The 13,972-nt window shown below is 44.3% G+C and overlaps 1 protein-coding gene across 4 annotated transcripts in view; it reads right to left on the bottom strand.

The window, feature by feature from the left end:
• zgc:110329 (uncharacterized protein LOC550500 homolog) overlaps positions 1–13,972 on the bottom strand; it is a 185,715-nt gene that overhangs the window by 34,076 nt on the left and 137,667 nt on the right. For all 4 annotated transcript variants that reach the window (XM_052040874.1, XM_052040876.1, XM_052040877.1 and 1 more), the window contains one exon: positions 10,479–10,595. In XM_052040874.1, coding sequence (XP_051896834.1) covers positions 10,479–10,595 — 117 coding nt within the window. The remainder of the gene's footprint in view (positions 1–10,478; positions 10,596–13,972) is intronic.

The following is a 13,972-nucleotide window of genomic DNA, read 5'->3' as shown; positions in this document are numbered from 1 at the left end:
GAAGCCAGCTGAATAAATGACAGCTAAACAAAGCAGGCTTTAAATAGCTGGTTACAAAACTAGTGCCAGTTGGGCTGAAAGTAATTGAAATTACTGGTTGTATGGATAACATTGCCCATATTACTATTTGAAATGAATGTGTTGGCCACTTTCTTACTGATAAGCTATGCCAAGTTGTACCAGCTCTGAGAGCCAGGAGCTGGAGCATTCCTGATGCTGCTGCTATTTCCAGTGCCCTCTGGACATTGTCATGAGGTGCATCATGCTGGAAACTTGTAAAAAGCTGGTCATTGACTTCAGGAAAAGGGGGCGGTGTACATGCACCTGTCTACATCAATGGTGCTGAGGTCGAGAGGGTTGAGAGCTTCAAGTTCCTGGGAGTGAACATCACCAACAGCCTGTCCTGGTCAAATCACATAGATGTCACGGCCAAGAAAGCTCACCACTGCCTCTACTTCCTCAGGAGGCTAAAGAAATTCGGTTTGTCCCCTTTCACTCTCACCAACTTTTATCGATGCACCATAGGAAGCATCCTATCCGGATGCATCACGGCTTGGTACAGCAATTGCTCTGCCCAGGACCGCAAGAAAGTGCAGAGAGTTGTGGACACAGCCCAGCGCAATACGGACACCAGCCTCCCCTCCTTGGACTCTGTCTTTATCTCTCGCTGTCTTGGTGAAGCAGCCAGAATAATCAAAGACCCCACCCACCCGGGACATTCTCTCTTCCCTCCTCTTCCATCAGGTAGAAGAGACAAGAGCCTGAGGGCACGTACCACCAGACTTAAGGACAGCTTCTACCCCATTGTGATAAGACTATTGAACGGTTCCCTTATATGATACATGGACTCTGACCTCACGATCTACCTTGTTGTGACCTTGCACCTTATTGCACTGCACTTTCTCTGTAGCTGTGACATTTTACTCTGTACTGTTATTGTTTTTACCTGCACTACATCAATGCACTCTGTACTAACCCAATGTAACCGCACTGTGTAATGAATTGATCTGTATGATCGGTATGCAAGACAAGTTTTTCACTGTACCTCGGTACAAGTGACAATAATAAACCAATACCAACACCAATACCAAAATGTAGTCCATGAGGTGGGGACCTTCCAGCCAAGGGACTACAGAAGATCGCCCGCGGAGAATCTCAAACCCAGGGCGGCATCAGAGGACCAACACAAAGCCAGCAGTCCAAGCGGTGAAAAGGAGGAGGAGGGGATAGATTGGGCATGTGTGCCTTGGCTGCCTCCAGAACCCCCCAGTGCAGAGCAGCTCCGTGCTGTGCACTGGATGAGAAGGATAGAAGGGTTCGTCTCACGGAGATGAGGCGAGGAGAGAGATGTAGGTGCATCCCCACTGGGAGATAACATCGTCAGGCCGCAGCAGAATAGGGGAGAGTGTGCCCTTAAACCCTCCCCAATTTTTATCGATGCACCATAGAAAGCATCCTATCCAGATGCATCATGGCTTGGTATGGCAACTGCTCTGCCCGAGAAGCAAGAAACTGCAGAGAGTTGTGGACACAGCTCAGCACATTACAAAAATCAGCCTCCCCTTCATGGACTCTGTCTACACTTCTCGCTGCCTCGGTAAATCACCCAACATAATCAAATATCCCACCCCAGACATTCTCACTTCTTCCCCCCTCATCAGACAGAAGAATCAAAAGCCTGGAAGCACATACCACCAGGCTCAAGGACAGCTTCTATCCTGCTGTTATAAGTCTATTGAATAGTCCCCTAGTACAATAAAATGGACTCTTAGCTTCACAATCTACCTCGTGTATTGTGGAGGGTCATGGCTGTCACGTGACAACACTGCCCCTATCTGGACGGATGACAGCACTGCCCCTACCTGGTTGGAAGACACACCACTGCCAATCAAGGATTGGCCCCGCCCTACCCATCAGTACACACCTCACCATTGGCCTTTTTAAATTACCTGGGCTGGACCTCTTAGCCCTCCAGCACTATAAAGAGTGCCACATGTACTTAGGTCAGTCTCTTTGTCTCTGAGGGGTTCACTCTGCTTCACTCCAGGCTGGGCACTGCGAAACAGCGCTGGAGAAATCATTGGTGAGGTGTGCACTGTTAAAAAGGGTTGGGGTATCTTTGTTAGTGTCCCTGGTAGCATAGCGCTGTGCCTGCACTGAGTCAAGGGGTGGTGGGTATCGTATTGTTTTTCCTTGATTGTCTGTACCTAGTTTGTTTTGTGTGTGCACACGCGTGTGTATTCTACCACTATTGCGATTTTCCCATGCTTGCTATAAATGGTGCATGTGTGTGTTGCTCCTGTTACACTTTCCCTGTGTTTGTCTTTGTAAACAAATTATTTATCTCTAAGACTGTTCAGAGTCCTTATCCTTTAAGGCCTTGGATCTGTTTCCTAATACCTCATTATAGCCTTGAACTATTGTCCACCTGTACTGTACTTTTTCTGTAATCTGCAACACTATTCTGCATTCTTTTATTTTCCCTTGTACTACCTCAATGCACTGTTATAATGAAATGATCTATATGGAGAGCATGCAAAAACAGTTTTTCACTGTACCTTGGTATGTGTGACAATAATAAACCAATTTACCAATTTAATTTACCAATTTACAAAAGTGAGGTGGAAGGCAGCAACAATTAAATAACAAATCCCTCCTGGCATCGCCCAATTGCACAGCTTCCCTTTCTTTCTTCCCAGTCCCACTCCCTCTGCCTCATGAAAAATGGTTTACCTCTAACTTTTCAGTTCTGGTGAAAACTGCAACCTGAAACATTGACTCTGATTCCCGCTCTGTAGATGCTGCCTGGCCTGCTGAGTATTTGTAACATTTTCTGTTTTATTTTCCATGGACTTTCAGCCTCTGTGTAATGGATGTCCAATCACCAACATACCCTGCTCACACATTGCTTTGCTATGTTAACACCAGGAAGATTTGGTCTCACCCTGCTCTGGATTGAAGACGATTGTTCTATATTCATTAAAACACCTAAATTGCCAAATCCATTGATGGTATTTTACAATTTCTCCAGCCTCTAAAACTCAGGAATTAGTCTCAAAGACATTTCTTGGTATAAAACAATAATCCCAAAATGAAAATGGCCAAATGGCTTGGTGGCCACAGTTTAAAAAAACATATTTGCTAATCTTTATCACTCTACTCATTTCTGGAAGGAGACCATTCGGCCACTCAAGTCTATGCTGACTCTCAGTAATCTTATCACTCCAGTTCCCCCACTTATTTCCCTGCAACATATTCTTTCACATGCTCACTAAAACCCTCATCAATATTCCACCATCAACCTACATTCGGGGGAAGTTACAACAACCAATTAACTGACCAACCAGCACGTCATTGGGACAGTGGAGGAAAATGGTTTTCTAGCATTGCTTGAGAGATACCTGCTGGCCAGACCACTGAGGGTATCTCCATGTAACCTTCTGTATCTGCCTTAGAAAGGGGTTTGGCTTCATGTCACTATCTGAAAGTCACTGGTAATAACAATGCAGGGCTCGTTCATGCATGGCTGCATGAGTGATTGGGATAAACAAGGGAAGGCTAATAAGAATAATGGACAGAGGATTATGCTGGTGGAGTAGTTTAAGGAAGGAAATGAGTGCAGCATGAACTGGTTGGGCTAAAAAGCCTCTCTCCCGTATATTTATTCGGTGAAGAAAGTGATGCATTATCCCACTAAAATGAGCTGAATGACATTATTGGTTTATTTCCTTGTCATGCTGTCTGACCTTTTCATTTTTGCTGATAATCTAGCACCATGCCTTTTGGATCATTATTTAGTTTCAAGTGGGCTGACTGCTTTACAAACTAATGCACAACATGCACTCTTCAGGACTGGTAATCTGTTCAACCAGAAACAACTCTACATCCATCAAGGCAGATCATCAAATACCAGCGCACTTACCTCTGCGAGTGAAAGGGCAGTAGGAACTCCAAGGCTGAATGCTGTGAACTGTATTTAAAAAAAAGTTACATTGCATAGAAAATATCCTTCAGCTATGCACCACAAATTCAGCCCACAGAAGACTGTTTAACCAAGGGACCTGCCCAAGAAACTTCACAAAACCACAGGCTTTAGTTGTAGCAGGTATCTTAACAGCCCTGATTTGAACTCTGCTTCCATAATGAAATTACCCACAAACTCCAGGACAGAAATTGGGAAGATTTTTTCTTGTTTCTGAATGTCAGAAACTTAAACAGGTGGGAAATATTTAGCAGAATTGTAAAGAAAGACAGACTAGTCTTCATTAAAGTCTTTTGTACTCTTATGATACTCCAAAGCATTACAGCCAATGAAGCTCTAATGAAGTATAATGTTTAAAAGCAACAGCTAAAGTGCACAGCAAGCTCCCACAAGCAGCGATGTGGCAATGACCAGATAACCTGCTTTTCTTTGCGTACTATTGAATGATGTGTAAATGATGTCTGGGATAGCAGGGAGAACTCCCTGCCTTTCTTCGATTATAGAGCCAAGATGTTTTGCAAATCCACTTGAGTGAACAATGTTTGGATTAAAATCTCATTCCAAAGATGAAGTGTCCAACAGCAGTGCGCTTTCTCACTTGTTGCAAAGATGCTTTGGATGAGATGTTCTTGCTCGAGTCACACAAGCCTTCTGAGTCATTGGCAAGAGTAGTGACCACCAAACCACAGGTGGCAAGTGCATTATAACACAACAAGCTTACAATTCTACACTGTATCAAACAAATAGCTCTTTCCAAGTTTCATATTCTCAGATACACAATATATTAATGAGACATTAAACTGGAACCAGTGCCTCATCAGTATTTTAAAACACAAATCCCCAAAACATCCTTGCAACACTAGTCACTTGGATGATGCTTATTCAGTTAACAACATACAGCAGGGATTCCGTTTGAGGTGTTGTGCATCCTCCACTGAACAACACATTGGTGGCCTACCTGACATATCAGTGCACTGAAGCCTGACTGATGCTGCTAACTTTCTCAATGAAAGAAAATGGCGATCTTGAGAATTAGAAATCATCAAAGCCACTGGCAATGTGGAGGTAAATTGTAGGTCAGGTTTGAGCAGAAGATACAACTCCATCACACAATTCTTTTAATGCTTCTCCACCAAAACTTGTCCTGAAGGCATGTCTCAGAAGTTGGCAGGCAGTTGGAATTGGTCTATTATTGTCACATGTACCGAGGTACAGTGAATAGCTTGCCTTGCATACCATTCGTACAGATTAATTCATTAGATAAGATTAGTCACATGTACATCGAAACACACAGTGAAATATATCTTTTGTGTAGTGTTCTGGGGGCAACCTGCAAGTGTCGCCACACTTCCGGTGCCAACATAGCATGCCTACAACTTCCTAACCTGTACGTCTTTGGAATGTGGGAGGAAACCGGAGCACCCGGAGGAAACCCACGCAGACACAGGGAGAAAATACAAACTCCTTACAGACAGTGGCTGGAATTGAACCCGGGTCGCTGGTGCTGTAAAGCGTTACGCTAACTGCCACACTACCGTGCCTGCCCTTATCTTATAGAGATTAATTCATTACACAGTGCACTGAGGTTGTACAAGGGAAAACAACAAAATGCAAATAAAGTCTAACAGCTACAGAGAAAGTGTAGTGCAGGTAGACAATAAGTTCTGCCTCCATGTACACATCAAGGCTGCACAGGTAAAACACAAGCAGTCTACTCACAAAAAAAGCAAACTTCCCTCGAAATGGAGACACAAGAGACTACAGATGCTGAAAATCTGGAGCAATGCATAAAAAGCTGGAGGAACTCAGTGGGTCAGGCAGCATCTATGGAGGGAAATGGACAGTTGACATTTTGGGTCAAGACCCTTCATCAGGACCAATGATGGAGGATCTCGACCCGAAACGTCAACTGTCCATTTCCTTCAATAGATACTGCCTGACGCACTGAGTTCCTCCAGCTTTTTGTGTGTTGGTCCAAACTTCCCTCAAAGTTCTCTTTCGTTCTCCTCTTCCTCTTCCTCCTCCAACCACATGCGGGACCATGATAATTTGCATTCTCTAGATAATGTACAAGAAAAAGTAACTGTAACCCATTGATAATGATCTTCAGCCAATATCCCAGCTCTGAACTGCAAGGGAAATCTACCATAAAAACTCAAAGATTCTCTGTTTTTCAATATTGCTTCATGTGATACCTCCAAGCTGGACTAACCCACATAGAACAATACAGCACAGGAACAAGCCCTTTGGCCCACGGTGTCTATGCCAACCATGATGCCAATTTAAACTAATCTCACCAGCCTGGACATGGTCTATATCCCTCCAATCCCTGCCCGTTCATGTGCCTGTCTAAATGCATCTTAAATGCTTGTAAATACCTGGAGGACAGTGATGAAGTTTAGCATTTCCAAGAGTGTCAAATGCTTTAAAAAAATGTACAGACATGAGGGAATGATCAAAGAATGTACAGAGGGATCTTGGGGTCCAAGTCCAAGGCTCCCTGAAAGTGGCAGCACAAGTTGATAGGGTGGTAAAGAAGGCATATGGTATACTTGAGTTTAAGAGTCAGGAAGTTTAGTTGCAGCTTTGATAAACTCTGATTAGGCTGCATCTGGAGTATTGCATTCAATTCTGGTCGCCCCATTGTAGGAAGGATGTTGGAGGTTTTGGAGAGGGTGCAGAAGAGGTTTACTAAGATGCTGCCCAGATTAAGAGGGCATGTGCTATAAGGGGAGGTTGGACAAACTTGTGTTGTTTTCTCTGGAGCTGCAGAGGTCAATGGGAGAAGTTTATAAAATTATGAGAGGTATAGATAGAGTAGACAGCCGGTATTTTTTTCCCAGGGTTGAAATGTCTAATATTAGAGGGTATGCATTTAAGGTGAGGGGGGTAAGTTCAAAGGAGATGTGTGGGGCAAGTTCTTTACACAGAGAGTGGTGGGTGCCTAGAATGTGCTGCCAGAATGTGGAGAGAATGGCAGGAAATGGACGACGTGCAGACAGAAGGAATCAGGTGTCATTCGCTTAATTTGTTTGGCACAACATTGTGAGTCGAAGGGCCTGTTCCTGTGCTGTAGTGTTCTGTGTTCTAAATTACATTTACAGTAGGTGAGGGACTTGGGCAAGAATTCAATTTGATTTTTGTTGCAGGTCCTCCTTGGATTACAAACACACAACTTCAGTGGAGCATTTGGGAGACTGGTGGGATGGATGGGAATGGATTTGCCAGCTGCTGCAGGGCTGCATGCATCCTGTGCTGGGTGGGAATGGGGCATTTCCATGTGCCTTCTCTCCCCACTGACCCCTTCCCACAAATGAGCTACAACAATTGGGAGGGGCTGAGTCGAGATGAGCAGAGCTGGGAGCACTGAGCAGACTCACTCATTCACTCACTGGCTCACTGGCTCTTCCCGCACCCGCTCGCTCTCCCATCACCGCTGCTTCTGTTCATTTCCAACTTATGAACCGTTTGGCTTACAGACATTTCTCAGGAAGGGAACCCTGTTGTAACCCAGGGACTGCCAGAACCTGCTTCAAACCAATTCACATTTTGGCTTCAAGAAGATTCCACCCAACTCCATTTCAAAGTCACAGCTTTGTCTCCTCAATAAAGATTTTGTAATTACACTGAAGCACCTTTCCAAATAGATTTCCAACATTAGGCTCAGCACGGGAGACTTGTTTCAGATCAGCAGGTTGAAACTTGCACAAACCATAGATGGAGATTCATTTCCCAGAAACGGCCCTGGGATTGTACGTTTCTTGCTGGAGTCGGGGGACTGTCGTGTCCAGCTTGTTGCAGCGCAAGTATGGACTCACAATTTAAATGACTCCCTGTCCAAATCCAGAACTAATTGGAACCACAGTAACTTTAATTTCAATACTTAAGTATTTGAGTCCTTGACTAGTCATAATTCCCTAACGTTGCTTTAACTAAATTTATTGGTGCCAATATTATGCCAGAATATATACCACAACTTTTTTTAAAAACTCATAGAAACAAAGGTGGTAGATTTACATGCACAACAGCAGCTAAGTCAGGTTCAAGCCAAAAATCACTAAGGATATCATATAAAAAATGCACCAAATTATAGGAGAGAGTGGGAAGAAACATAATCAAAGTGGAAGTTCAAGAGTAAAATACTTAAATTTGCAGTCAGCTATCTGAATTCCAAATCAAACATTGTTCAAGTACTCTGCCGAGACAGCAAAAAATCATCCTTTTCCCCTTTGAAACCCCCATCTTCGCCTGCAGTTTTCATAGACAGAGAATGTTAGAACATAGCCCCTTGGCTCCTTTGACTCAGCAACCTTAACCAGGTCAGGAGAGTGTTTTGACAATTCTGGCTGATATGCTTGGTGAATGAACTAATTCACTGCAAGAGCATCTGTTCTTGGAAACAAAATGAAGCCCTTGAACTATGACATCCTTGATCTAAGCTAATAGGTCTTTGAAATGTCATATATGTCAGTTCAAATAACGTTACATGCATACAAGATACAATAAACTTACAGGCTTTATACAGCGATGGCATCCCATCCCTTTAGTGTGATATCTAACATGGCTTTCACATTGCTATGCTGCAGATTAACAGCGCTGCAAATTTTTTCCAGCAACTATTGCTGTACTCATTCAGTACAGCCACGTAAGCTGAGGAATGCTCTCTTCAAAAATGAATGGCTCACAAAGTCCAGAAAAAAAGTGGAATTACACAAAGCTGACTGCATGAGAGGACAAGTGACTCTTGCTATATAAACATGGCCCTTCCAATTTTTATTAAGTATTGGCAGATTAGATTCTGCTCAGCATCATTGCACCCACAGCACTAAACTTTGCAAATTTCATGTAGTTTGCTTGCAGCTTTTCAGGTTAGCACCACAAAGCAGTGTATCTGAAATAAAATTGAAGCCCAGCTTTGAACATCCAGCCTTAATAATTGCCAATATCAATTTTCACTTAGGAAGATAGAAGTTTGTTCTGGTTTCATAACTGCAAGTTTTCAGACCCTTGGCTGTGGAGGAGAACTTTTCTATTACCATATTTTAAATATTTTGGGACATTTCCACCAGACTGCACAGAGCCACTGACAAAGCATTATAGTGAAGGGTGCAGCAATAGGCTGAAGTGACTGAGCTGCAAATGAACCATTTCTAAATTCCATTGCATACTTCCACAGGATCACTTTCAATGTGCAATTTTTTCAATACTGTTTAACTTAACAATTTAAAATTCACAAGCCCACCAAGATTGAGAAAATCCTATCTGATGTAATATATTCAAGGAATATCATACATTTTGTAAGAGAGGGTACATGCAATCATAGTTTATGTTTCAAAATACTGTTTGGTAAAACACACAGTATTTCTGTCATGTTAAATGAGAGGACTATACAAATGCAAGTTTTTATAAGACTGGGTTTGTTCAGAACAAAAACAGAACATTGGAAGAACTCAGCAGGTCAAATAACATCTGTGGAGGCAAAAGGTGCATGTCAATGTTTTGGGTTGAGTACGTGCATCAGGACTAAAAGGAGAAAGGAAAGATTGCCAGTATATAACGGTATGAAGGAGGAGTGAGACAAGGGCTGGTAGATGATAGGTGGAACCAGATAAGGGAGGGGGAATGATAGGCAGATAGAACTAGGCAGGGAAGGGGAAGGGAAAGGTGAACAAAGGGAGAAGAAACCTAAGTGGACAAGTGAGCGTGTGTCGGGGAAGACTGGGGGGTGTGGGTTACCTGAAATTGGAAAATTCAATGTTCACATCATTGGGTTGTAAGCTACCCAAGCAGAAAATGCAATGTTGTTCTTCCAAATTTGAGTTCAGCCTCACCGTAGCAATGGAGAAGGTCAAGGACAGACAGGTCAGTGTGTGGGTGGGAAGGAGAGTTAAAATGACCTGGAATCAGAAGCTCGAGGTGGCCATCCCGGACTGCTCGACCACATTCACTGTTTGACAATATTATGCACTGATAATATTCAATGTCTTTATATTGTTGTCATATCTTTCTTCTAAAAACTATCTATTCCTTCCTTTTGCTCTTCTAACCACTGAGTTGGCCACTGGATCATCTGTCTATGTTCTTTTCAGCAGTGGTGTTGAGTGCCTAAACCTGTGATCTCACAGGTCACACACCACTCTTTATTTTCCACATCCCATAACGTATGGCCTGTCCTTATACCCCGCGTCTCAACAAGATACTCTCTTGCAAAGTGTGTAATGTGTCAATGTCAGTGGACTGGACTTTCCTAGCTCTTAATAATCTACAACCAATCCAGCCTGAGGGTCCTGACCCCATGGAAGGCAGGAGTGCCTCGTAAACCAGTGGCAGGAAAGAGTGAAGTAAGATATTGGAAGAGTGGGGTTTATCTCCCAAGCAAACTGTTCATCGTTAACACATGCTCCAAGGCTACTAAGGTGAACTCTGGTAACCATTTGACCCTCTGATGTTCAGGAACAAGCAGATTATGAGCACAAAAGTTAAATCAAGAGATTACCTGTGGCAGGAGAATGGCGGTGAGTATTCCCACTGTGATGCCGATGTTATCTTCAAACCACAGACTGACAGCATCTACGCAGCCTCGTGCATGGATGGCAGTGCCAACCTCCAAACGCTGTGTAAAACAACAATACCCATTCAGCATTGTGGACAAGGACTTCACATTAGGCATCTATTATCAACTGTGGAAATTCCTTTTCCCTCCAGCCCTTTCATGTATGGCATTTGATCTTTTTGTGATCCAGTGTTAGGGTTGAGGATGGGGTCGGGGTTGAGGTTGTCATTGGGGCTGCTGTTGGAGTCAGGATCTAGCTTGGTGTTGGCATGGGAATTATGCTTGGGTTAGCATTGGGGTTGGGGTCAGGATCAGGATTGGGGTTGAGTTAAGATCAGGTTTGGGATAGAATCAGAGCGGGGGGTAGGGTTGGGATCAGGGTTGGGATCGAGGTCAGGGTAAAATTACATCAAAGTGAGAATGGAAGTAAGGTAGAGTTGGTTTGGGTCGAGATGAAGTGTGGATATAGTCACAATACCAGGTTTGGAATCCAGAAAAGTAGAATTCAAATCCCACCTGGGGCAATCTAATACTAAGAACCTAGGGAGGTAAGGCCTGGCATCAGTTTCAAGGAACTCTAATTCACATACTGTAGAGATATTTATTCCTACACAAAATAAACATACAATGACTCAGCCGCTTCACTCCCTCACTTGTGGATGAATACAGAGTGAAAGCCTGGAGTCTGATCCTTGGATTGTATCAGCCCTTTTCACCTTGGCCAGCATGGTAAAAGGCACCACTTCACTGAGGAAGCACAGCTTGAGCTCCCACCCTCCATCGAAGAACCTCTGCTCCACTGGGAAAATCTATGCAGGCTGTGGAGCTGAACAAGTGGTTGAGAGCTCTTGGGCTAACTTCCTCTTGAAACTCTCCATCTGTTTCCCTCTCTCTCTCTGTAGTGCTCCTTACTACGTCTCTCACCAGTGTCTCATGTGACTCTGTGATGAATTTTGTTCGGAGGAGAGCCGTTATGGCATTTTATTGCGTTAAAGGCATTATATGAAACAGGTTGTTCTTGTAGCTGGTCTCAACTGCAGGGTTGGAGCCAGCTGCAATGTTAAAGGGCCCAAATTTAGCTGGGGTGCTGCTAAAATGTCTGAGGTATTATCTTCCTCTGAGTAGGTGTCCTTTTGAACTTTTAGGATCCTCCACCCAGCTGCTGCCTGCCTGCCGATGTCCTCAGAATTTACCTGACTTGCTACCATCATGTACCCATCTCTCCTATTGGCTATCTGATCAGGATTTACCCACAGTGATGTACCCCCGCACCATCTAACCCCCATGTTCTCTCTGACCACCCGCCTACACCTCATTCTGACCTCTTGCTGGGCTTCTCCCAACGCTCTTCCGCTGTGATCTGAGGGCTCTTCCTTCCTTTAGGTAAGTTCCTGTTCATTTAATACTTCAAGTGATGGCCCCCAATTTTTCCCACTGCCCCCTTCACCCCTCCCAATGATCAGGTTGCATTTCCCTGAATCCCTCCTGAATCCATCCTAAGTCCTCCGCACATCCCTCAACTCCACTGTACACCTTCCCCTCTGACCTTCCCCTTCCCTCACAAGGTCTGTGCATGAACGTACCCCTCCCCAGGGTCTGGCACTGCACACATTGAGAGTTTTCTAGCTCCATTTCTCCCTGCTGACTTTGTATGCCAAGCAGATCTCCTGCAGCTGCCCTGTAATACTATCTCATCTTTCTTTCCTTCCTGCAAAAGGATGTCTGTACTGTTTCCTGGGCCTTGTCGGCAGAGCAGGGAGAATCTTGCTGCTGGTTCAGGAGATGCCAAGAAAAAAACAGAACTGGAGGCAAGTGGAAGAACGTTTATTTCACCAAAGGAATAAGTAGGTGTCTTGAACTTGCTACCTGACAGAGTGAAGGAGTCCCAGTCATGGGCTGAACCAGAGAGCAGAAGTAAGGTAGGTAACTCCATTGCTGGCTAGCATGCCCACAATGGGCCAAATGGCCTCCTCCTGTGCTGTAATGATTCGATTTTGGGAAGTCATGGAGGAGGGGCCGATCACATAGCCCTCCATTAACACATGTTGGAGTCTGTTCTTCGTGTGTGATCCTTGGGACTCGCGGATGTTAGAACACTGGGTCTACTCTACTGGACTGTTCTCTTGTGGCAAATACAGGCAGTCCCCAGGTCACGAAAGGGTTCTTCCGTTCCTGAGGACTGTTCGTAACCTGAATTTTTTGTAAGTTGGAAATGCACAGGAGGGGAAACAGCTGTGATGGGAGAGTGAACAGGAGCAGGAAAAGCAGTCGTACTGACTCAGTGAGTGAGTTAGTCTGCTCAGTGCTCTCAGCTCTGCTTGGCTCGACCCAGCCCCTGATTGTTGCAGTTCATTCATATGTATGAGTGTCCTTAAGTCAGGCACTGGTGATCTGGGGAGTGTCTGTAATGTCAAAACTTGTCATAAGCTATACTTAGCCCATGCACCATAGTTTGAGCGTCTTTGATCCAGGGTCACACATGAAGAGTGGATGCCAAGGCGTGTTATTGGAGGGAGCTCAAGGCCTGTACAACAGGAGAGGGAAGGGATGACTGGAGCAAAGCAGAAATGGCAGAAATCAAGAGAAAATGAACTAATAGTTGTTTTCTATCAATTCTCTCTGTTCTCTCAGTGTTCTGGATGAAGGAACTGATGGCATTGTGGCCAAGTTTGCAGGCAATACCAAGATAGGTGAAGGGCCAGGTAGTGTCACGGAGGCAGGGAGTCTGCAGATGGACCTGGACAGGTTGGGAGAGTGGACAAAGAAGTGGCTGATGGAATACAACGAAGGGAAGTGTGGGGTTATGCACAAATAGGAAGAATAAAGGTGGAGACTATTTCATCTCTGTTCTCCATTGGTGTTATAGGAATCACAGACAACTCATACTTGGTGCTAGGATGGATAGGTCTCATCCTGAGGTCTCATCTGGGTAGGCACAGTAGTGCTGCTTCTGCACAGTTCCAACAGCCTGGGTTCAATTCTGAATTTGGATGCTCTCTGCATGGTGTTTGCATGTTCCTTCCATGACCACATGGCTTTCAGCCAGATGCTCCAGTCATCTACCACATTTAAAAGAGCTGCTGGCAGGTTAAATGGCGACTGTAACTTACTCTTTAGTGCAGGCTAAAGGCAAAAGGAATCAAAAGGGAGTTGATGGGCATGTGTGAGAGAGAATGAGTTGCAAGGGTACAAGGAATTAAGGAGGATTGTGCCCTAGGAGCTGGCCTGGATCTAATGGACCGAGTGGCCTGCTTCTCCATCATTGTAGGTATAAGAATTCATCAGCATTTAAGATCCTTTGGACTTGTTGGTCAACTTTCTGACAGTACTATCTTCCACTGATTCATCATTGCTGTAGGATAAGTAATTATAAATGTTTCTTAAAGGAGCAAAATTCAATGACAGGTTCACAACCTTTGCCTAAATGTGAGAAAAAA

Source organism: Pristis pectinata, chromosome 29 (genome assembly GCF_009764475.1).
Source record: "Pristis pectinata isolate sPriPec2 chromosome 29, sPriPec2.1.pri, whole genome shotgun sequence".
NCBI lineage: Eukaryota > Metazoa > Chordata > Chondrichthyes > Rhinopristiformes > Pristidae > Pristis > Pristis pectinata.
The sequence above is the reverse complement of the archived record's forward strand: the minus strand, read 5'-3'. Positions and strand labels throughout refer to the sequence as shown.